Raw genomic sequence first — 23561 nt, 5'->3', positions numbered from 1 at the left:
GGCAGAGGGGGTGTTCCCCACGAGTGCCCAGACTGGGGAGGGATGCAGTGAGCACGGTCTCACCTGTGGCCGCCACCCCCATCTTCCTTCACTTTTATAACAAACCAGCATCTGCTGTGCTGCAGGAGTGACAAGTGCTCTGGGGATCCAAGCTAGGAGGTCTTCTCAGAGGAGGTGATCATTCTTGGCCGTTCTGTTGACTTTGTCAGTCACTGAGGATCGTCGTGCTAGGTTTGTCAGAGCTCCACAGAGCCACCCCATCCCATGTGGGGTTTTCTTTCTTCTTGCATCTGACCCTGTGTCCCAACCATGTGGTTCCATTATTGTAACCCTCCTGGAGGAGCTTTCCCAGGCCCTTGCAGGACTGTTCACCCATTTGTCAACTGTTGGCATTAATAACAACTGCATCGAATTTTTAGTGTTCGTTTAAAGACCACGAGAAAAGAGCTCCGTACACCGCCAACCACAGTGGTTCCCTACCTCTGTGGCTTCCTTTGCCAGAGCAGTGAGAAGGAGCTGAGGAAAGGATGCCCTGTTCTTGGCTGTGCCCCAGACTGACTTGGGGACTGTAGGACTCAGCTTCCTCATCTGAATAAGAGCGGGCTGCACTGGGTCACTGGGTGACTCCTTCCGGCTCTCAACTTCTAGGGTACACTAACGTTAAGGCCGCTTTCATCTCACCAGTGTGGGTCAGGTCTTGGCCAACCCAAGTACCAGTGAGTTTTTTGTGGTTGGGACCCATTTCCCCTGGTGCCAGGACAGGTGTCTGGAACCCGGCCGGTTATGTGAAGCAGCAGTCGCACCTGAGCCCCACCACTGGGAGAGTGATGGAGTGCCATCGTCCCTGCCCTCAAGGTGCCCACAGTCTGGGTGAGGGGTTCTCGCTTAGCCCAGGGGGGTGGGGGCACTAGGGGAGGCTTCCAAGAGAAGGTGGCATTTGGGCTGGGCCTTGAAGGTTGAGTCAGAGGTTGCCAAGCAGATGAAGAGGGCAACCCAGGAAGTGGGAACAGCATAAGCAAAGGCACTGGGGCAGGAAAGTGCTTGGTGCATTCTGGGAGTCACCGTATGGGAGGGATGGTAGCTGGGAATGGGGCTGGGAAGAGTCAGGGGCTAGATGTCACCAAGGTAGTACCTGAGCAGGTAAATAGTCTGGTTCACGGTAAACAACCCTACACTACCTCCGGGTGACCGCAGGCTCCCAAGATAAGTTATCCCAGGGTCATTTCGTTTACTTTTGTTTAGTAAGATTAGGGGAGTCCGTGATTTGCAGAGGTTTCTATGAAAACTGGTTGAAATTTTAAAAATAACTTGGCACTTAATAAGAGCAGCTTTATTTACCTGGGAAATTTCTCCTCTGGGGGGCTGACTGGGCTCCCAGAGAGATCACGCTACAGAGTTCTCTGTTCTGTGCAGTGTCTGTGGTTTTTCATGGCATCCGACACTCAGATAAATAAGTTCCATTCCATACGGAACCCACAACTCACCCACACGCAGGCTGTATGCTGGACAGTCCCCATCCCTGCCATGCCATCCCAGCAGCGGGGGCTTGTGGCCTGGCAGGTAGGACGCTTGGGTCAGGGTCACTGTTTCTAGGACCTGGCCACACGCCTGCGCTCATCCCTTCGTCTCTCTGGGCCTCAGTTTCCCTGTCTGTGGAGTGAAGGATTGGGCTGGAGGGAGGGTCACAGAGCTGTGGCTGTGACATGGGGAGGATCCTTTCAGTGATGCAAAGAGTAACTTACTAGCGATCAACAGACACTAGGAGAGAAGCTCGGGTGGGCTTGACCATAACCTGTTTTTATGGCTGTCATAGGACACGACCTCTCACAGAGTGGCCCAAGAGGCGGCTTCAGTACAGTCTGGCCTTTGGGGCCTCTGCGGACTGGCTCTGGTGGGCTTCAGAGTCTCCTAGAAGATGCTAGAAGACCTGTAGTCCCTTGGATTGTTACGTCTATCATGGATTTCTTCGTTTCCCTGACTTTTAAAAAAATTATTTAAAATTTTGCAAACACTGTAATTCTAAAGTGCTCCTTCCTCCTTCCCACCCTGTGTCCCAAGCTTAGAGGGCAGAGCCGTGTCCCCAGGAATCTCTGGAACCCCCGTTTCCCTTCCCAGAGGTAGCCACCGTACCCGTTTCTTGGGTCTCCTTTAAGAAACAGTCTATGAGCGTATTGTGCTACGCAAGCATACTAGTGTTCTGTATGTTTTATTGTCTGTACATGTCACACTCGTCTGCACTTTTTGTCAAGACGTTGTGTCTCAGACCGTTTGCTACAAGCGTGTACAGCGCTGCTGCCGTTCTTTTAACGTAGGGCTCCTCTGTACCACAGTTTACGTAACCAATTGACAGATGTTGTCTGTGTCCTTCTCCGCGTTCTGCTGTTACAAACAACTAATACCCTTGGACCTGCGTCTTTGTGCACCTGGGCAGGTAGCTCTCTCTGTAAGTATGTGTTCCGAACAGTGGATGGTCCCATCTTGTGGCCATCTGTCTGAAGGTTGCCTGGCCTGGCCCTATCGTTTCGATCACCATCTTCCCCCATGGCACGTGGACTCTCTTTCCCAGATCTCGTCCACAGCCCTGATGCAGGGAACTGGGGGGTGGCTGAACAGCCAGAGAATTCACGTGGAGCTAATGCAAAACTCTCTCAGGGGAGCTTCATTATGTCAGGCTGACAAGCCTTTTCTGTGGAGAACTAGACAGAAATATTTCAGGCTCGCGAGCCCTAGTCTCTCTCCAACTTTGTTGTGGCACAAAAGTATCCGTAGACAATACATAACGGAATGAGTGTGACTTTGTTCCAATAAAACTTTATTTAAAAGAGCATGCAGGGAGCTGGACTTGCCCCCAGGCCTTAGTTGGCATTTGATTGATTTGCCTGGGCACCTTGGTGTCCCAGCCCTATAGTGGGCACAGGGGATGCTGCAGAGAAGGACGCAGGCCAGCCCTGCCTGGCAAGGACAGCACAGTTCCTCTGCCCCTGGCAAGGAACCGGGGAGCATTAAAGGGAGTTTCTGACTTGGATTGGGGGCCAGTCAGGGTGGCTTTCTGGGTAAAGTCACATTGAAAGCTGAAACCCAAGTCCTGGCTACCAGCCAGCACAGTGGGGAGTGTTGCTTGAGGTTCGGCAAGGGCTGGAAAGAGGAGCCAGACCAGGCCTCACAGGAGGAGGCCTCTGGGAGACGGACTGCAAAGGTTGGCCTTTGGGGGCATGCGTGCCACATGTCTGGTCAGAGGAGAGCAAGGAGGCAGTGGAAGGCGGGAGGCTGTCAGAGGCCCAGGAGATGGGGATGGAGTCAGGTTGGGGGCGTGTGAAATGGGCCAAGGCAAGTAGGTTAGGACTGAAACCCAGGACGATACAGTGAAAGTAAACATTTTCATGCACTTCTCGCATCTTCCAGCCTTTTAGGTGGGCTCCTATTCATCTCTCAAGGCCCAGCCTAAATGTCCCTTCATCTCTGGAGCCTCTTATGGGGCAGAGGTACGGGCGACTTCCTCCAGACTGTCATAACATCATCCCCGGGGACACTTGTCACGGCAATGTCTCCCCACTGTGCCTCACAACAGCAGCCTGGAATATGCGCTGATGCATGTTTGCTAAATTAAAGGAAAGGGCACGGTGGATTAGCCAGCGGAGAGGCGGCTGATGAGCCTTGCTTTACAGCTAAGGAAACTACGGCTCAGAAGCCTAAGCACTTTGCCCAAATGGCACGTGTAAGGCTTCTGCCCAGTCTAGTCATTTCTGCTCAGCAGAAAAGTTGGCTTTCTCTACCTCTCCAGGCTTGGCTTTCTCACTTGCCTCACGAGTCCTTAAATTATTAATCTGCGAGGAAATTAACTGAGAGCCAGAAGCAGAAGTCACACTCTGCAGGAAGATAAAAGGAGAGAATGAAGAGGCATTTGGTTTCCAGGGACTCCATCCTCTGGTAGTCCAAATGCTTACAGGGAGACTCAACGCCCTTTTTCTAAATCCCAGCCGGAACTATGTCGCCAAGACTATCCTGGCGGGCGGTGAGGCCCTGGGCCTGCCTGGAGAAGTGCCTGGAATTCTTGGAGAATCCGGGTCGTGAGGCGGTCAGAGCCCGTGTCTGGAGCGCTCCGGCAGCTGAGGGGCGACGCTCTTGGCTCCATTTATTACAGCCTATTTTTAGAGGGCAGTTCAAGTGGGGGTGGGACTTCTCCACCCCCCTCCCCAACTGGACTGTTTCAACCCTATCAACTATATCCCCTCCCATCTCCCCACCCCCAGCCAGCATGCAGCATGTGAAGGTCTTCTCCTTCCAGAACCCTATGTGGAGGGGCTTTTGTCCATCTTGATTCCAGCCATCCTAGTAGCCGTGAGGTGACACCTCACTGAGGCTTTGATTCACGTTTCCCTAATGACTAGTGACGTTGAGCAAATTTTCACGTGCTTATTGGCCATTCATATATCTTTTCTGGAGAAATGTCTGCTCAGGTCCTTTGCCCATTTTTTAATTGGGTTATTTGCCATTTTATTATTGAGTTGTAAGAGTCCTTTATCTAGTATGGACACTAGATCCTTATTTGATGCATAATTTGAAAATATTTTCTCTCATCCTGTGTCTTCATTTATTTTTATTTTCTTTTTTTCCGAATGATGACCTTTATTGTTTAAAAGAAAAACGCTCCCACGCGTCTGATTTCGCCTTTACTTAGGGCTTTAAACACCCAGCTGGTTGTTTGTAGAGCCGAGGCCGCCTGTGCACCCTGTAATTTTTCCAACCTCGCAGGTCGAGGCCCCGGCGGTCACGGGGTCAAACAACACCAGAAGGCCTCCGCCGTCTCCGAGACCCACTTGGGGACCCCTGCCCGCTCAGGTGGCGCACGGGACTTCCTTCGCAGGTCTTCATTTATTTCTAATGTAGCAAAGAAAACATCAGAAAGGAAGAGGAGGCATGTGGAGATGGGCTGTGGATTCCTGCTCAGCCTCCCGCCTGGGAACCCTGGAGCACTAAACTGGCTCTAGGGCTTGCCCTTTCCCGGCAGTAAGCAGGGCCAGCCCAGCCCTCTCCCTCCACTGTTCTCCACCCGCCCCAGTTCCCCATCTGGGAATAATGCTCCTCAACGGGCCCGTCGCATCACCCCCTCCAAATGAAAGAGTCAGAAGGGCACAAGCCAGATGCCCCTGCATGCGTGGCTTCCCACAGCTTCCTGACCCCTGCAGACCTGCCAGCTGCCTGGCCCTCCAGGAGATGTACCTGCGGGTGGGGCGGCCCGGGACAGGTGGGGTTTTGATCGTGTCTTTCTGCTTGAGGTCTCCCAACTACATTTGGGCATTCCACAAGTGTGGGTGCTGGGCACTGTGCCTGCCTTCAAGGAGCCGGAGGACAGACGATACAAAAAATGTGCAAACTGAGAACAGCGAGGCGTGATTGCTTCTAGGAGGGAGAGCTGTGCAGCCTGGGAGCCTCTCTCTCAGAGTTAACCCCGGTAAACTGAGCCTCAGTTTCCTCTTCTGGAAAGTGGGGTCAGTAATAACTCCACCTGCATCACAAGGTTGTCTTGAGGACCAAATGTCAGTAAAAAGCTCTAAAATGCTAATTAGTTTTACTTTAAGCTTGCCGTGGGGGTTTGGAAGTTGTCTCTGGGTGAGGGGAGGGCAAAGGGTTGGGTGGGCTTAGGGAGAAAGAAGCTGCTTCCATCAGATCCTCCCCAGAAAGTCCCCTAAAGGGTATCCCCAGCCTCAGGCTGGGACCCACTCCCCTATCTCCAGGGCAGGGGTGTCAGAGCCCGGACCCGCCCTGTCTGGGAAAGCAAAAGCCCCGTTTTGTAAACTGAGGCCAAAGTCAGGAGTGGCAGAGCTTGGCGCCGGTGGCAGAGTAGGCTGCAGTTGGCTGGCTTGGGGTTTTGTATTTGTTGTGCTTACACGCTTGGGAGGGACATATGGCTACTGGGGGCTCCGTCTTGGAGGGAGGGCGCAGTCCTCCCAGGAGAAGGCCTATGTCTGGGACAGGGTACGATGCCGCCTTGGGAGAATCCCGCTCCAGCTCGCGGCCCCGCCCCTCGCTCCCTCCCGCCCGCGGCACGGCCCCGCCCACGGCCCCGCCCTTCGCCCCTCCGCCCGCGGTCCCGCCCCTCGCGCCTTCCTCCCGCGCCCGCGCCCACGGCCCCGGCCCCGCCCCCGCCGGGGCCACATTCCTCTAGGCGGGCCTTGCGCTGCGCCAGGCGGGCGGCGGGCGGCGGCGGGGCGGACTCGGCTGGCCTGGGGCTCGGACTTGGGGTCGGGAGCGGCGGGGATCTGCGGGCGCTGGGCCGGGCGACCCGAGGTGGTCGCGTGGCGGGCGGGCAGGGCGCGGGCGGTCGGGTGTCGGCCCGGGTCCGGCCGCCGCTGGCCCGGCCTGGGTCCCGGGCGCCCGGCCCCGCCAGCTCCCTCCGCGGCCGCCATGTGGTGCCTGCACTGCAACTCGGAGCGGACGCAGTCCCTGCTGGAGCTGGAGCTTGACAGCGGGTAAGGGCCGGGACGGGGCGGCCGGCTGAGCGGGGTGGGCTTGTGCGGTCGTGCAACGCGGGTCCAAGTGAGTGTGAGCGAGGGGTTGGGGGGCTCCGGGGGCAGCGCTCCCCGTTAGTGTGCGTGCGGGCCAGGAGCGGCCCGAGAACGGGGGAGGGTGTGCATTCGCGCTCGTCAGCGACTGTCGGATGGGAGCCCGTGTGGGCGAGTCTCGTGGGGAGACCACTGGGAGTTGGTATCCGGCGCAGGCGGCCCGCAGGGGGCCGGGAGTTTGTGGGAGGGAGCGTGGTCAGCGGGCGTCTGTGCTGTGTCTGGTGGCAGGCCGGCGGAGGTGTCAGGCCTGTTGATGCTGGACCCTGGGCCTGTGTCCGCTCTGTCGGGAGGCCCCCGGGGAGAGTGTGCGGGGCTGTGCGCAGGTGCCCGGGTGTGCTCTGGCGGGGACGCCTGGGAGTGCAGCGGGGCACCTGGGGCAGGAAGGTCGAGTTCTGTGTGGCTGCTGCTGTGTCTGAGCAGGGCTGCGAGGGGGCCGCTGGTCGGGTTGGGGGCGTCTGTTGTCGTGTGTCTGGTGCGGCCCGGGATGGAGTCTGGCGGGCATGAGTGTGTGCCCTAGAGATCATCCCTCTTCTTCTTCGGGGCCTGCGGGTGGCTGGCTGAGCGTCCAAGGGCCTGTGTTTATGGAGAGAGAGGGAGAGAGTGTGTATGTGCTGGGAATATCGATTTCCTCGCTCTTCCCGCCAGCACAGCTGCCCCCTGAGCTGTCTGCAGGCCCCCCGGAGGAGCAGGGCTGTGGGGCGGAGGGGATTTGTTGACAAACTGTCTTGGCTTGTGTCGGGCCCCTTGCGGCGGGAGCCCACCTTCAGCCGTTCGATCTCTGAGTTCAGAAATTCTGCAGTGTGTGTCTGGCAGCTGCGCTGAGAACGCATGTATGTTCCTCTCCGCGCCCCCCAACCTCACCTCAGGGGCCGGGGCCCTGGGACTGAGGCTCCACGTGGGGTTGTGGGGTGTGGTTCCCAGGGACCATGGCTACTTGCGTCTGGGGCGGAGGCCAGGCAGGCTGCAGCTGCAGGACCAGCTGTCTGGAGTCAATGGCATCAGTCCGAGAGTGGTGTGGGGGTGGGGGTGGGGTCACGATATTCGCATCCCACACGTGCCGGTGCCCCTGCCGTGCGCAGCTGTCCACCCGGTATTCCTTTGCATTCTTGTCCTTGCGGTACCGCATCCCCATGTTGCAGGGGAGCAAACTGAGTTTCAGCCTTCTGTTGTCCGCACCAAGGCTCTGTGGTGTGAGTGCCTGCTGTATACAGTCCCTGCTCTAGGCACTGGGAACACAGCAGTGAGCAAAACTCAGAGTCTTTGTACTCCTGGGGCCACAGGCTGGCGGGGACACAGTAGTCGGCATGCTCTGCTGGCTGGGCCTCCTCCATCGCCAGCAGAGAGAGCCTGAGGAGTCTCTCCGTCCGTTAGGACTTGTCCAGTGCCACCCTTCCCGTTGGGATGTCCGTGGCCACCTCTTCTGCATGTTGCTACGTCCTGCATCTCTTCTCATTGGAAGTCCCTCCGTGTAGCCAGTCTAAATCTTCTAGATATAGAGAAGCCTGCTTGGGCCCTTTTGTGGTCAGAGCTGGTGATGAGCAGCTGCTCCTCCTTGGTCTCTGCCGGGCCAGGTGCCCTGGAGATTAAGCCCTACTCAGGCCCAGCCCGCAGCTCACCCTCGGGCCTCCGAGCAGGTGGGGCCCATTTGCTGCGGAGTGCCTGGGGGAGGGCGGGAGAGGATCAGCGCAGCCCTGGCCTGTGGTGGCTTAGCAGGGTGCTCCTTGGGCTGGCCAGCTTGCCCCCAGCCCAGAGTCCTTCCGGGAGGGCCATCTCCCCGTCTCTGAACACAGAGAGGACCCAGCAGGCTCCAGAGGCCTCGGGACACCCCCAGCGTGTAACAGGTCCAAGGCAACCTGTTCCGGCACGGCCGCGCCCCCCGGCCAACAGCATGCCTGGCACCTGTCCTGGGTGCTCTGCTCTTCGAGCCTCTCCCACCCTACCTTTCCACATGGGCACAGAGAGGCAGGGAATCCAGGGGCACGACCAGAGCATTATAAGGCGAGCCCAGAGTAGAACCCACACGATCTGATGGAGGCCTGCGGAGGGTCCCTGCCAGCCCTGCCGCCATCCTTGGGCTTTCGCTCAAGGAAGTCGGACTCTGAGCTGGTTGTGCTAATATTTGCACAGCTTTGGTTCCGAAACACGGACGGGACTGCCGGCTGCACAGTCAAACAGCGTGATGACTGGACAAATAGGTCCTTCTGGAAGAGTATGGACAGGGCTCCAGGCGCTCAGTATATGCGTGTGCGGGTGTTATCTGGCTGGGCTCTGGAATGTGCCATCGTGGTTTGCTGGGAGAATCCGTGGGTCCAGGGCGGCTCAGGGCGTCAGGGAAGAAGGACTTGGGGAGGCAGACAGCCGTTATTCCAAACCCCAGCTCAGCTCTGTGAGTTTATGCAAGTTTCCACACCCTGCGAACCTCTGTTTCCCCATCTGTGACAGGGAGTGGTGCTGCTGGCTCATGGAGGGGCCCGAGGCCCTCCCAGCGGGCGGCTAAAAGCCCTCGCTGCGCTGGCTGCCCCGTCCTCGGTCAGACGCACAGTTGGCCCAGGTCAGCTCTAGGTGCTTCCCACCACCAGGGACCCATTGGATTTTCTTCCTTCCTCTTTTGTAAATTTCCTCTGCATTATGATGACGCGTGGAATATCCGCCCAGTAAGCACGGAGGCAAGGCGACGGCACAGGGCTGATGGGTTTGGACCCAGCCAGGAGAGAGTCCTGTGGAGATAGCCCGGGTGCCCTGGAACTGTGTGTTCCTGGGGGGCGGGGGGAGGGTGCGCAGAGACTGTTGAGTGTGATTTATCATTTGTTCTCAAAAAGCAAATCGTGACGAGTTTAAAGGCCATTACAGCTCTTGAAGAAGTCGTCGGTGTGGCCTTAGAGAATCTGGCTGTTCCTGCAGCGTGAGTGGCTACTGAGGGGAAAGTGGTGGCAGTCGTGGTGGAGGACGTGGCGTGGTAACTGCTGCTCGTCTGCCTGCTGGGCCTGCACTTGGGTTGGGCGTGTGCCCCCGAGACCCCGGCTGTGCTTTGTGCTCGGCCATCACGGCGAGCAGTGCACCCGTGGATGTACACGCTCTCCGGCCCGGAGGGCACTGTGTTCTCTGGAGAGGCGTGTGCAGCCCCAGGGGCAGCCACGTCACACTTCCTGTGTTCCTTTATTCACTTACCAAACAGTCACCAAGCACCTGCTCTGCCAGGCCCTGGGCTCGACGTAGGGGAACCAGACTACTCGTGTGAAGCCGTGAGCCCCGGGGCCTGGACCTCGGGGTTGCACAGAACCCTGACTCTTCCCAGCTGCGTGGCTTCAGATATATTGCCTCCCCTGTCTGAGCCTGGATTTTCTCATCTGTGAAGTGGGGCCTGTGCAGCTTTGCCTGGTGACTGAGGACCCCTGGTACATGCCCAACAAGGAACGGCAGCCCTCGGCCCATCATTACGTATCCTCAGGGCTTTCCTTCTTGCTGGTTTCTGGAGTCTGCATGGGGCGCTGGGCCTGGTCCTAGTTGCTCTGACTTTAATAGCTTTTAATGCCTTGTTCGTACATGGCTGTAGCTTCTCTGCTCCTTGATGGAAAGGACCGTTCTTTCCATTTCATTTCCTTGGTTTGCAGTTTCCTAACACGAAGACAGTCTCATGTGAACTTAAGGCCCAGGTGTAGAACCGTGGCCAGAGTCCCCTCCCTCTTTGTATAGATGGGGAAACTATGACGACATTGTTTTTTCCTTTTTGTTCAAAGGTTGGTATAATAATAACGATAGCAGCGGTTGCCATTTGGTGAACTGTGTACGAAGTACTTAGTTCTCAAAGCAGTTTATGAGAAAGAGCTTCTGCTGGGCCCATTTTTCAGTTGGGGGAAGGTTACATGCCTTGCCCAGGGTCACCAGCCAGTAATCCCGAGAGCTGAGCTTTGAACTCCGTCTGCCTGGCTCTGAGGTCTGCACTCCTCACAGCCAGGCTCTGCTCCCTCTCGGACTAAATAATCTTCAGCAAAATATGTCACATCGCAAGTAGAACCTTTTGCATCTTTCCCAAACCACAGAACAGGAGTCTAGTATCCCCTGCTGTGAGGATTCCCAGAGTGTCCCCAAACGTGCCAGCTATAGGCAGGTTGACGACATCTCTCTCCATTCTCCTAATGTCTTGACAGACCCCAGAGCCACTTCCCCAGACACTCCAGCAGGATGCTGGAGGATGCCCTTGGTCCCAAGTACTTGACGCATTTGGAGGGTAGCACGCTTACTCCCAGGCCAGTCTCAGTGTGGCACGGGGTCTCAGGGACAATAGCCAACTTCCCCTGCCTTGCTGAGGGACCCGTGCGAACGTAGCTGGCCTGTGCATGGTGAGGAAGCCCAAGGGCATGGCCTTTGACGTCATGAGGGGACACACATGCATGTGGGATGTTGAATTCCATCCCATGGGAGGAGAGAAGGACCATTAAAAAAACTGGAAAATTTGAAAGAGTCCCAGCTGGGAGGCAGCCTCCTCGTCTGGGTTTCCTGAAACGGCTGTGGTCCGGGCAGGGTCCGTGTCTGTCTGCCACTGTGTGCGCTTTCTTCCCGATGCCTGAAGATGGAAGATGGAAGCAAACGGTGTTTGCTTTTCTGTCTCTGGCTGGGAGGCTCGGTGGTGTGAGAACTGGATGCAGTCGTCTGAGTGAAACACGGTGCCTTCCTGTGTTATAGAAAGAGCTCAGTAAGTATCAGTTGTGGTCATTGTCAGTATTATTTATCCTGATTATTATCCTGATTATTCCAGAGAGAGGAGGCGTCCTTGGGAGCCCTGGCGTCAGGCATCATGTCACGTCCCCTTTCTGGGCCTCGGTTTCCACCTCTATGAAGACCGCGGGACCCCTGTGGTCATTTGCTGAGGGAGGATGTTTGGTCCAGCGGTTGGGGGGCAGATACTGTAGCCTGTGACCCTGCCCTGTGATCCTGGGAATGTTCTTTAGACTTTCTGTGCCTTGGTTTCCCCATTTGCAAAAGGTGAGTGATGGTAAGAGCTCATTACACGAGTTGATCCACGTAAAGTGCTTAAACGTGTAATGTAAACACCTGGTAGACGGTAGCTTCTCACTCTTTCAGAGTTGAGGGGTTCCACGGCGCTGTTCCTCGACAGGAGTGGGTGGCCCCTCTTTTTGACTGCAAGCAGGGCCAAGGCTGCTCGTGGTGCACGGCGGCGGTGACTGGAGGACCCAGATCGCAGCCTTGGTGAAGGGCGACACGCCCCGTGGGCTTGTGTGTGTGCTCCTAGCCTCTGCTTACAGCTGAGGATTGAAACCTCCCACGGGGGATGGACAGTGGAGTGTTTTGCCCAGGGACTGGGAAACGTGCAGCTGGGCACCTGCAAGGAAGGGGAAGGGCTTGGCTGGGTTTGGTGGGTCTGGAGTTGGCACAGGTCTGATCCAGACTGGAATGGGCCACAGAATAAAAATGGTAATATCTGACATTCGGGTGGCCTTTGAATCTTACACACACTTATCCTATTTGAACCTCCCAAGAGCCTTGTGAAGTATTATTCCCATTTTACGGACAAGGAAACTGAGGCGAGAAAATGAAAATAACATATTCAAGTTTTGTACAATGTAGATTTGGCCTTCAGGTTGAAGTATGTCTTTCCCCCTCCCTGACCTTATTGTGGCGAGGGCTTGGGCTTTCAAGAATGGAGGATGAGGCAGAGGCAGGAAGGGGCGGGGGGCAGACAGGAATGTGTGGGACCCCCCCTACCCCAGGCCAAACAGCAGCACTGGGTTCTCCCAGCAGCCACGTGTGGAGAGCACAGAGTCCACGTCGCAGTGGGTGCAGCGCCCTTGCAGCTCTGGCTAGTGACCTGGCATCTCATAAACATGTTTGCTGGCCCGTGAGGTCACCCGGGAGGCCACACGGCGTGAGAAGGGCTCTCCAGGTCCCCTGACAGTGACAGGACGGCTCCCCCGCGGAGGGGCTGGTGGCAGTTGTTCAGGAATTGCTGGCTGCTCCCGGGTTCTTAAGAATCGGTCTTATTTCCCCGTGTAGACCCTGGACAGGCCCCAGGGTAGCTCAGTGCCGTGCTGGGGCCGGAGAGGAAGTGATTGGGAAACGGCTCTTTCCTCTGCCGCGAGAAGGGCGAGGTGCGGCCCCGCAGATGCGGCTTCTCTGTTCCCTCCGGCCTTGACTTTCTCAAAGCCATAAATCAAATGTGCAGGGTCTGGGCTTTTTCCCCCATGCAGTAAAAATGGCAGAATGGCCCAGGAAGATGCTAGGCCTTGATGTGGACAGCAGATTCTTGGCATGATTTTAAACTCGTTCTTACGGAAAACTCCAAACATATCCAAAGTAGAGAGAATGGCAGAATGGCTCCCATGGGCAGTTTTACTTCCTTGCCTCTGGATTACTCTGAGGCAAATCCCAGACATTTTGTTGATTTTAAATCAAGGACCTGTCGTGCGGTCAGCCTCACGTCTGGCAGTGGAGATGTCGTGTGGCTGGGGTGGGTCCCTGGGGCACATCCGCGTTCCTCCAATGGCCCTTGGCTGTGGTGGCCCAGCCTGGGAACCCAGAGCCTGGCCCGGTTTCCCGGCCTTGAGACCCGAGTGGCGCCAGCCCCCGGGGGAGGCCAGGCCTGCAAGGCCCCTCCGTCAGGTCGTCGGGTGGGATGCCCAAGGCACTGGCCTTCACCCCGCAGGCCCCCAGGCAGGACTGGGCTCCCTGCCCAGTGTCCCCACGGGGCCCTGCCTGCTGCCCCGGGGCTGCCCTCGCCCGGTGGTGGGGTAGCAGTGGCCTCTGCGCCCCTGTCCCCCCACACAGTGGCCTCTCATCTTGCCTGGCCTCTGGATGGCCTGACACGTGGCCCCCAAGTGCTCTTTCCTCTGGCTTAAGAGACATCCACATGTACCACTGCAGCTCCTTCCAAGCCCTCCTGGCCAGCCCCTCTCCCACCCGGGCCTCTACCAGGCCCTCGTCCCTCCTCTGTGTCCTGCGGCTTCTACCCCGGCTCCTTACGGCCTCCCCTCCCCAGATCTCCCCGCCCGACCCTGGCTAGGGCTCCGGATAGAAGGCTGGAGTCATCCTGACACCCACCCCCCCTCAGCGCCCCGCATTGTGTCTCAGCCTGGCACACGGTGGGTGCTCAGGAAATACGAGTTGGTCTGGTCCTTAGGAACACGTTAACACATCACTGTCACCGCCCCGGCGTCTGACACAGTGCTGGGCACACAGCGGGCCCGCAGCCAGATTCAGTTAAAAAGCCACAGCATGCCCGAGTCCCGCCCCACTCCTGCTCTGAACCGGTGCCCAGCCAGTCAGCGCACCCCGCACTCTGCTCAGGTGGGGGCTGGTCTTGGGCCACATGGTCTGACGCCCGGTTCTGAGCAAAGGCCTCCCCTTAACGTCTCTTTCCACTGCCACCCACCCACCGCCTTCCAGCCACCCGGTCCCCGTGGCGCCGTGGGACGCAGCCCCCAGCACGTCCTGATTCTCAGGCCCCAGGTGAGGACTTGGGTGCGTTACCATGTGGCCCTCACGGCAGCCCTGTGAGCTGGACAGCACCCCCATCTTATGGCTAAGAAACTGAGGCACAGAGAGGCCTAGTCACTTGCCCGAGGTCGCGCAGCTCCTGCTTGCCAGGTGCCAGACAGGGGAGAGCCGTGTGCCGCTGTTACAGGAGGTTGAGGGGCAGCATCCTTCCCCAGGCCCTTGCTGTTCCGGCTCCGGCTGCCGCGTGTGGGTGGGGGCCTGTCGGCGATGCTGCACGTCCAGGTCCTGAGAGGCAGGAGGGGGTCGGGGGGCAGGCAAGGGGGGTGGGCTCCCCCTGCCGAGGAAGAGATTGCAGAGGTGCGGGTGCGAAACACGGTGGCCCATCGGCCGGCGGCCCGGTGCCTTGGTCGGCCTCCCCCCTTCTCCCCTCCCCCACTCACTCAGTTACATTACCTCTGTGTCTCAGTTTCTCTGTCGACTAAATGGGTAGGTGATAGAGCACTTGCCTCTACCTTTAGCTCCGAGCGTGAGCCCTCAGTGACCTGCGGCCCCTGGGTGACGGCGCGGTGTCCACGCGTTCCCGGCTGTGACAGAGGTGCCGCTCTGGTGGAGGTGTTGTTGGGGTTCGACTGTGCACGTGTCGGGGCGGCTGAATGGGAACCCTGTACTCAACGCTTCGTTTTGCTGAGAACCTAAAACTACTCTAAAGAGCAAACATCTATTAAGGAAAAAGTTGTTGGATGGTCAGTTCCCTGTGAGATGCTCAGCACGCTGGGGGCGTGGCTGTCACCTGCTGCTGTGCAGTGATTCTTGTCACTGTCAGTTCCTTCCTTCCTTCACTCATCCTAGGATGTGCTGGCCCCGAGGACACAGACGCACAACGTGTGTGCCCGTCCCAGGGTCAGCTCACTATCGGGCAGGGCGTCCGGGGGCCTCTTATGGGCTGTGCCCCCTCCGTCATGGGCGCCCAGTGCCCCGGGAAGGGCATGGACAGTGCCACAGCCTGGAACACAAGGGGAGGGGTGGGCAGGGCCCCGTGGGAGCGGGCATGGGCACTGCCCCAGGGAGTCGGACCGTGACAAAGATTTTAGGTCGGCAAGGACTTGGATGATTTGCAATTTGGAAAGTGCTTTCTCGCAGCGGAGGGAGCGAGAACAGCTTGGTGGCCCACTGTCTAGGATGGGACTGGACAGCTGGGCCGAGAGCGTCCCGGGCTCCGAGAGGGCCCTGCACCAGGCCCTGGCCGACAGGGTGGGCTGCAGATGGGAGGCCTGCGTGCCGGATGTCCCCTCTCTGCCCGGTCGCTCCCCCGAGCCACCTCCCCAGCTGGTGCCTCCTGCCTGCCCTGCCAGGAGGGGGGTGGGTAGGGTCCCTGGGGCCCGGCCCAGCCCAGTCTGCTGGAGCCTGCCACAGAGAACTGCTTTATTTAAGTCCATGTTGCGCGTATGGAAATAACTAGAGGCCTCTGTATTTAATTTGGCTCAGCTGGGAAGATTTTTGGCTGTGTGCATGCGTGTGTGTGTCTGTGTGTGTGTGTTTGGAAAAATCTTTCCGAGTGCGCCCAGGGACTGGAAGCCCCAGTCATCCTCATGCAGTCAAACGGTCAAAACCAACCAGGACCGCCCTGGCTCAGCCCGGAATGAGTATCTATCTGGCAGAGGGCAGGCTGTAGGAAGTGGCCAAGAAGAAAATACACACGGGGAAGAGGTGATGCTGTGTGCACATGAGATCCCGGTGAGGGGAGAGGTTTGTAAACTTTCAGGTAGCCTGTGGGTGGAGCGAAAGGATGAAGCTCTGTGCGTTGCACCAAGGTGTTCCTGGTTCCCGAGCAGGGAGTGCTTAGGTTGGCGCTGGACTGGAGACCACGTTTCCCACATCTCTCTCCGGCCTCAACAAACCCGGCCAAGGCTCTTGGCCAAGCCCTTGTCCGTCCGTGTGCAGAGCAGAAATACCCCCAGCGCTCACACGGGGGCTTGCAGTTGGCAAAGCCTGTGCTCACTTGATTCCCCTTTGCCTGCTGGGTAGAGGGCAGGAGTGATACCCATTGCTAAGATGAGCTAGCGGAAGCCTGGAGAGGTGAGGTCACCTGCCCGGGGTCACTCGGCCCGGCAGTGGGGCAGCTGGAGCTCGACCTGGTCTGACCTCTTCCCAGAGCCGCCCAACACTCCCTGTGGGCGCTTCCCGAGCTGCAGGGCACCGTTCCTTTCACAGACGGGTGAAGGGGGCTGCTGAGGGTGAGCAAACCCCAGGACGTCACCTGGGCATCCAGGTTTGGATGAACGCTTTTTAAGTTATATCCTAGTCGCCTGACATTGAGGAAGGAGGACGTCTGGTGAGTTGAAGTTTGGTGGCCATGACGGCTATGTGATTGTGGATCGTCAGCCATGTGGACCCACTTCGGTGGGTCTTGCAAAAATCAAACGCTCGGAGGGTGCGACAGAGTGGAAGGCCTGGGCGTTCCCACCGCTGTGCAGAGCTGTGGGAATTCTGGAACCCTGCCCCTCGGGACTTGGTGTTCTAAATCAGGTTCCTTGGGAACAGCAGATCCCGGAGCTGCAGATCTGACTTTTCTGCTCTTTGAGTTGTGAATCTTGGTCCTTTGCAAGCATGGCAAGCAAATGCAGATGCTCTGAAAGGAAGGCAGTGTGAGGGAGAGGAGCAGGCCAGGTGTGGGCAGGCTATAGGGAGTGGTGAGGACTGTGGCGGTGGGAGAACGCCTGCCCTCTGATGGGTGTGGCTGCCGCCCAGCTCCATCTGATTGTTACCAAGCTGGAATATGGGCCCATGTGGCCTGATCCTTAGCTGCCCATCTGGAGCTCTGTGTTGAGACCTCGTGAGCTCCCCTTGCAGAGACCCTTGTCTGCCAGAGAGCTCTGCCCCTCAGGTGCCCATGTGAGGAGTGGCAGGGTGGGTGGGTGGCAGGCCTCCCAGCCAGCCGTCCTGGGGGTGAGGCGCAGGGTCCCAGATGGCTGGGCCTCACCCTTCCCTTGGTCCTCGCCCAGATGGCGCTGGGGAGAATAAAAGGCTTTTTCCAGCCTTTCTCTGGAAAGGCTGCCCGTCCTGAGTTTGGCTGCAGGACTGTCATTAGAGGCCCCATTTCCCTTGGTTTAGGCCTGTCCCCTGGCTTGGTGCTCTGGTCCCTGGGATGTGGGTTGAGATCCTCAGGCAGGTTGGGGTCCCCTGGGACGGCTGGTGATGCCACGTGAGCAGCCCCTCGCCAAGCGGAGGCCCTGGCTGGGCTGGATTGGGGGTTGCCTGTGTCGGCCCTCACCCCTTCCCCACGACCCTGCCTCCACCCGAGCCTGTGGCTTCCCCGCCAGCTGGATTCCAGCCCAGGTAAAAGCGCACATTTGCCGCCTGTGGAGGGGTCCCTGTGCCTGCCTCCCATCTGAGGCCCCATCAGGGCCGGCCAGCAGGCCTCCCAGGGCTGGGGAGGTGGGCGCGGGCAGAGGTGGCCTGCACGCGGCCCCTGTTCCTTTGAGCCTCGAGGCTTGGGGAGCGGCGTTCTGGGTGCAGAACACACGTCTCTGCCTCAGAGAAACTCGCCCGAGTCTGCGGCCGTTTGGTGCTGCCGAGGCCGGGCGGCAGGGCCAGGGAGCAGGCGTGGGCACAGATCCAGAGTCCCAGGCCCCTTCACGGCTGTGGGTGTGTCGGGGGAGTCGGATGAGTCTGCCCCCCACCCCAGGCATCGGTGCCCCCGCTTGTAAGCGAGGGAGGAGTGAGCCCGGCTGCGGGCTTGCTGGGCCTGACTGAGGCGGCCCCAGTGAAACGCCTGGCCAAGGGGCTGAGGGCGCCGCCCAAAGGTCTTACAGGGAAAGTTAGGGGCACGCGGCCCCTGGTCCAGGAGTAGCTAAGAGAGGGCACAGGTGTGGGAGGGGAGGCTGGGAGGTTCGCCTGATGCCCAGCTCTGGATCCTGATCATCCAGTGGGCCTCATCCTTCTCATCTCTGTGTTTGTTGAGTGAATAAGCGAACAAACGAGGGATGCTACTTCCCAGATTCACTGGGGCCCCTTAGCCACTGGTGGCATCGCTCGTGTAGCATCGCTCATTCACTCATTCAGCAAATGCTCACTGAGCTCCCCGAGCCCTGTTGTCAGCCCTGGGGGCCTGAGCAAGGGGCCAGCAGCATGCAGCCCCCACCCAGCTTTCCAAGGCAGAGACACAGGATGCAGGAGAAAAGGCAGTCAGATAACCAGCCTGCTCGATGCAGTGGAGACAGTGGAGGTGGGGGAAGGTGGGGCTGGTAGCTGCAGAACACCTTTCCCTTCCCTGTTGCCAGGGTGGCCTTTATGCCCTGCGTTTGCCGTGCCCTGAACCCCATGGGATGGCCTTCGCTGGATCTGACTGCAGGCTGTTGGTGCTGACCTCTGACCCTCCGTCCCCCCCGCCCCCGGCTATCTTAATGGGAGTGACTCACGATGAGCTGCCGGGAGGTCCAGCCCGGGCTCCGGCAGGCAGGCGGGTAGACAGCCGTTCTTTATGTTTAGGAGTCAGACCTGCGCCAGGGATGTTGGAGCCGCCACCTCCCCAGGGCCGGAAGAGCGACTTGGAAATATGTTCACAGGGCGAGGGCCTGGCTGCGTAGCGGACTTCTGTTCCTTCCCTCTGGCCGTGCGCTGGTGACAACAGGCCTGTCTGAGGAAGGGCGCTGCCCCGCCCCCTGGAGGGGTTCCTGTCCAGTTAGGCTCGGCATTGGCTGTCTGTAGGGCTCCTTGCCCGGCAACGGGTCCCCGACTCCATACCCCCGAGGGGGCGGCCTCGCTCCTGCTCTGCAAGTGGGAAACTGAGGCTTGGGGAGGGTGGCCGGACCCCGGGGTGTGGGCCACCCGCCCATACTCTTGCCGACTCCCGTCGGGACACCGTAGAGTGGTGAGTGCCCTGCAGGGCCGTGTGGGCACTCAGGACCTGGGGTGGGGAGTGCCACGCGGTGGCCCCCACGCCCCACAGCTCGGGTATCCCAACACCGCCCCTCTCCTGATGCGCTCGTGTCCTGAGGAGACCCCGCTCCTGCCCGAGGCCCATCTCGCCAGCAGCGTCTGACAAACAGGGAGATGCTGAATGTTGGCGCAGTTAGCAGGGCTCTAAAAATAGCCTCCCACTCTGAGAAGTTCATTGTTCTGAGTCCTATATTTTTATACGTATATAAAAACCACTTCTGGAGGCCTTGGTGCCAGTAGAGCCAGTCTGCAGCCCGGGAGGCGGGAGGCGGGAGGCGGAGCTGAGCTGGACCTCATCCCCGGCAGCGCACACCTCGGGGCAGGGGAGCGGATGCTTTGCGGCCACAGCCCTCTCCCCGGAGGTGATGGGGCAGTCAGGCCAGCGACCTGTCCACCCTCGTCAGGGAGGACGGTGGCTGGGCAGCTTGGGAGGGGCTGTTCCAGGCTCAGGGGCCATCCGAGGGGTCTGTGGGTCACAGAGGCCAAGAGGCGCGGGGGTGGAGACCCAGGGCCGGTGTCAGGGCTGCGAGCCCTCCCTGCAGCTGGACACAGGGTCGGAGTGAACCCCATTTCTCTTGCTTTGGTCTAATTCAGACCTCGGGCTCCCGAAACTGGCCCTGCCCGAGTCCCAGCTAGCTGGGGGTCGGGGGAAGCCCACTGACCACCCCGCCCCGGCCCCTTGGAGAAGCAAGGCAGGGGAGAGGTCCTACCGGGCTGCCAGGTCCTACCTGCTGGGGCCCTCTCCTCTGGTGCTCCTCCAGGACCCTTTCCTGTACTGTTCAGGTGTGCCCAGGTCCCTGCCGGCTCGCACAGCACAGGCCTTCCCTGGAGCGCCAGCCCCTTCAGCCACCGCCCATCCCCTCCTCTCACCCACCCGTCCTCCTCCTGCCCCAGCTCCCTCCCTCCTCCCCTCCAGGCCCTCTCAGCCCCATCCTCAGCCTCCCCAGCTTCTCGGTGGCCTCTGGCTCATCACTGTCCCTGGGACCAGCCCTTCCCCCCATCCCGTCGTCAAGGCCGGCTTGTGCCCCCAAGGGTCACCGCAGGGGAAGGATGGGGGGAGGCGGAGGCGGTGACTCAGGGGCTGAGGGGCCTGTGCTCCACAGTTAGCGTTCCCTTTCTAGGGTGCCACTGCCATCCATCCCACCCCAGGTAAACCCTAGACCCTCCCCTGGCCTTGCCGCGACCCTGCGGTCCACTGCACCCGCCCTGACAAGCCTTGCCAGGTCCTGAACACTCTGGCTCCTGCTGCCCCGTGTGTGTCCCGCCAGGCTGAGCTTTCCCATCCCTTGTGCACACAGTGGACCCCGACCTCCACTGCTTAGCCTCCACACACAGTGTCCTGAGCCGGGAAGAGCCCTCCCCCGCCACCCGCTGCTCCGCCTGGGGTCCTGGCAGAGGGTTTGTGCCTTCCAGGAAGCTTCCCGCCTCGGGCGCCTGACGCACCCCCATGACTGTTCCTAACGCCATCCGTCGTCATCATCTGTGTCCCCCCCGCGTCCCTGGCCCTGACCTGGGTGTGTCATATAGTTGGCTTCAATTCACGGAATGAAGTGACCAGCCTGGGGGGAGAGGGTTGCACGGAGGCTCCTGGGGGAGGACAGACCTTCCCATGGGCGGCTGCTTTGGGGTCTACATTGCGGTCCCCATGTGGCCCAGCTGCCCCATCCGTGGTTTGGTGAATAAGACTTTTCAGGTCCAGAGAAAATCTTGAGAGAGATTAAAACCGGTGAGGTTTTAAAATCACCATTCTTTTTTTAAAAAAACAAAACTCTGTAGTAAGTTATCTTATTAGCTGTGTGGCTGTGTTTAAAGCCTCAGTAAGGGAGCTGGTCAGGCCAAATCCTTAGGCTTCGGCCTGCAGACGCCACGTCCCTTGGGGGCCCTGGAGGGGACTGAGCCATCAGGCCACTGCTGCAGGGCCCTGGCTGGACTGTTTTACTGTTGGGAACCTGAGGTCAGGCCAGGGGAAGTCACCCCTTCGGGGGACTTGGGCCCATGGCTGCGGCTCTGTGCCCTGCGGGGCAGGCGGCCGGCGGGGGCCCAGGGCACTGCAGGTGACTGCCTCTGAGCTCAGTGATGGAGGCCACGCAGCAATGCGATCTCTTCTGATTTTATCTAAGAAAAGCCAGAAATTCGGGTGAGTGAACACTCCTGGTACCTAGTTCTCACTTGAGAAAGAAAAAGAACATGGTGGCCACTGCTCTGTGTAGAGCAAACAGAGCCCCCGTGAGCTGGACTCGGGCCCTCCGCCTCAGGTGTGCACCTTGCCCGAGGGTGGGCTTCCAGAGCCAGGGCTGTGGGGCGGCGGGAGGGGAGGGGTGTGGCCGGGTCTCTCCTGCTGAGCCCCCGTTTCCTCTGTGTCTGATGCGGGGCTTGGCTTGGTAGTCAGGATTCCAAACAGGCCACAGGTCACAACCAGCCGGGGCTCTTTTTGAAGTCCCGTTTCAGGGGCCGCACTGCTGGCTGACCCTTTGAATTCTCGGGATCTCCAGACTTGGGTGGGAATCGGCTGCCGACTCTCTGAAGGGAATCTAGGGACCAGCCCGGTTTGGGGGCCACGTGCCCCAGGCCCTCTGCAGTTATCTCGTGTCTGTCACCTGGGCACCACCTCGCGAGGGAGGGGTGTCAGTGTCCGGCCAGAGGGTCCTTGTCCCTTTTGAGCCCAAAAGTTAGGAGCGGGGAGGTAGAAAGGCTTCCAGCTTTCCTTTAAAAACCTATTTCTAGACAGTCTGAGTCATGTTTGCGTGGATTTTCTGCATTAAAATTGGGACTTTGGGTGTGTTTTGGGTCTCAGTGGCTCCGTATCCCACCATCCCCAACCAGGATCTGAAACCTTATCTGAGGGTTGGGTCCAGCCAACCCGGCTGAGACAGTTTGTTGTAAGTTGGTGCCCACCCGGGCTCAGGTCCCGCTCCCACAGACCTTGCGGTCCACGTGGCAGACAGAGCAGCCCCCAGGGGTCTGGGTATCTTTAAAAAGGCTTCCCTGGCTTGGTAGGGGTAGTTCAGAGTATGTGCATCTCCTGTGTGCCAGGTGCTGTTCTGGGGCCTAGATGTCACGCGACAGACATTCCCACAGATGGTGGCAAGGCGGTGGCATACCACTGTAGAGACGTATGCCAGCAGGGGAAGATTGGGGGAGGGCTGGGGTCCTCGCTGAGACTCGGGCAGCCTTTGAGCAGAGACCTGCAGGAGGTGAGGGAGTGAGCCAGGTGGACATCTGGGAAAAGACACCAGCAGAGGGAAAGCACGTGCAAAGGCCCTGCGGTTGGAGTGTCGGGAATGTGGAGGAACAGCCAGCAGGCCAGCAGGGTGGGGGTGGGATGGCCAAGGGGGCATGGAGGAAGGGTAAGCAGGGGGACAGCCGGTCCTGCAGAGCCTTCTGGGTCACTGTGAGGCCTTGGCTCTAAGCCCCATGAGGGACAGCAGACGAGGGACCTGGTCCGAGTTGTGTTTTAACAGATCCCAGCTGCTGAATGGAGGGGTAAGAGGGGCCAGATGAGCCTGCTGGAGCGGCTGTGGCCATAAGGCAGGGAAGAGGTGAGGCCTGCGCAGACCGGGCTAGTGGGGGGTAGGCCAAGCAGTCAGGTGCTGGCTCTGTTTTGAAGGTGGAGCGGCCCAATTTGCTGACAGACGGGGAGTTGGGCGTGAGAAAAAGAGAATTGCCAAGAGCGGCCATCAGATTTTTGGCCTGAGCAGCTGGAAGGATGGAGTCGCTATCGGCTGAGATGGGGCGACTGCAGGGGCGGGTGGGGGCCACGCAGGAGCTCAGCGGAGCCTGTGTTCCGGGGGTCTGCTGGGCAGCAAAGAGGGTGCGCCTGGGGCTGGACACGCGTTTACTCAGCTCCTTTGTGATCACCGCAGAGCCTCATTAAAGCAAGTGTAGGAACTGGGTAAAAGCAGGCACTCTCCGGATTCTCCTGAGCCTGCCGAGCCCTAGGGCCGCCTCCAGATTGTCCAGAAAGCTCGTCATCTCCCTCGTTTTGGATATGGGGCTCCTCGTTAAGCGGCCAAAAGGGACCTTGGATGTTTAGGTGGGCGTTGAGGTGGATGTGGCTCCCGCCTCCCCCAGCCCCTCTGTCTGAGGCCTCAGCGGGGTCTGGAGGCCCTGCGTGCTCCCCGTGGACTTGCCCGCCCGGCCCTCCATCCACCCTCCCCAGATTTCCACCAGCCCTGCAGCCCTCCTGAGGTCCTTCTAGGTCACACTGACCCAACCTGCCCACCAGGGGAGGTGCCTAGCATTACCCGGCCTCAGTCTAGGGGGTGCCCAGCTTCTCCTCCCTGGGAGGGAAGGGCTTAGGGGTGTCCGCCGGGATCCGTAAGTCCCTTCGGTTGCCAGCTAGGCATCCGTCTTCACTGAGGACCACTTACCAACTGTGGTCCAGGCTGCGAGGCTTTAGTCCTCCCTGGAGATGCTGCCTCCACCCAGACCAGGGAGGAGGGTGGGTGAGCAGTGTAGGTGCGGCCTCCCCGGTCCCCTGGGGAAGCCCTCTGCCCCCGTCTTGCTGGCACACCAGCTCTTTGTCCCTTTACACACTCACTTCTCCCTTCACATCCACCCCATGTCCTTGTGTGCTGTTCCTCGGGGCCAGGCATGTGTCAGTGGGAA

General features: G+C 59.2%; 1 protein-coding gene across 3 annotated transcripts in view; it reads left to right on the top strand.

The window, feature by feature from the left end:
- The window catches only part of IQSEC1 (IQ motif and Sec7 domain ArfGEF 1), a 327675-nt gene that overhangs the window by 255626 nt on the left and 48488 nt on the right, over positions 1–23561 (top strand). For 2 of the 3 annotated variants that reach the window (XM_065885746.1, XM_065885745.1), the window contains exon 1: positions 6406–6470. The exons of the other annotated variant lie outside the window; for it this stretch is intronic. In XM_065885746.1, coding sequence (XP_065741818.1) covers positions 6406–6470 — 65 coding nt within the window. Of the gene's footprint in view, positions 1–6405; positions 6471–23561 lie in introns of those variants that run through there. 3 annotated transcript variants of the gene reach the window in all.

The sequence above is a fragment of the Phocoena phocoena genome, chromosome 10, assembly GCF_963924675.1.
Source record: "Phocoena phocoena chromosome 10, mPhoPho1.1, whole genome shotgun sequence".
Taxonomy (NCBI): domain Eukaryota; kingdom Metazoa; phylum Chordata; class Mammalia; order Artiodactyla; family Phocoenidae; genus Phocoena; species Phocoena phocoena.
Note: the sequence above shows the minus strand (reverse complement) of the source record. Positions and strands in the feature narration are given on the sequence as shown.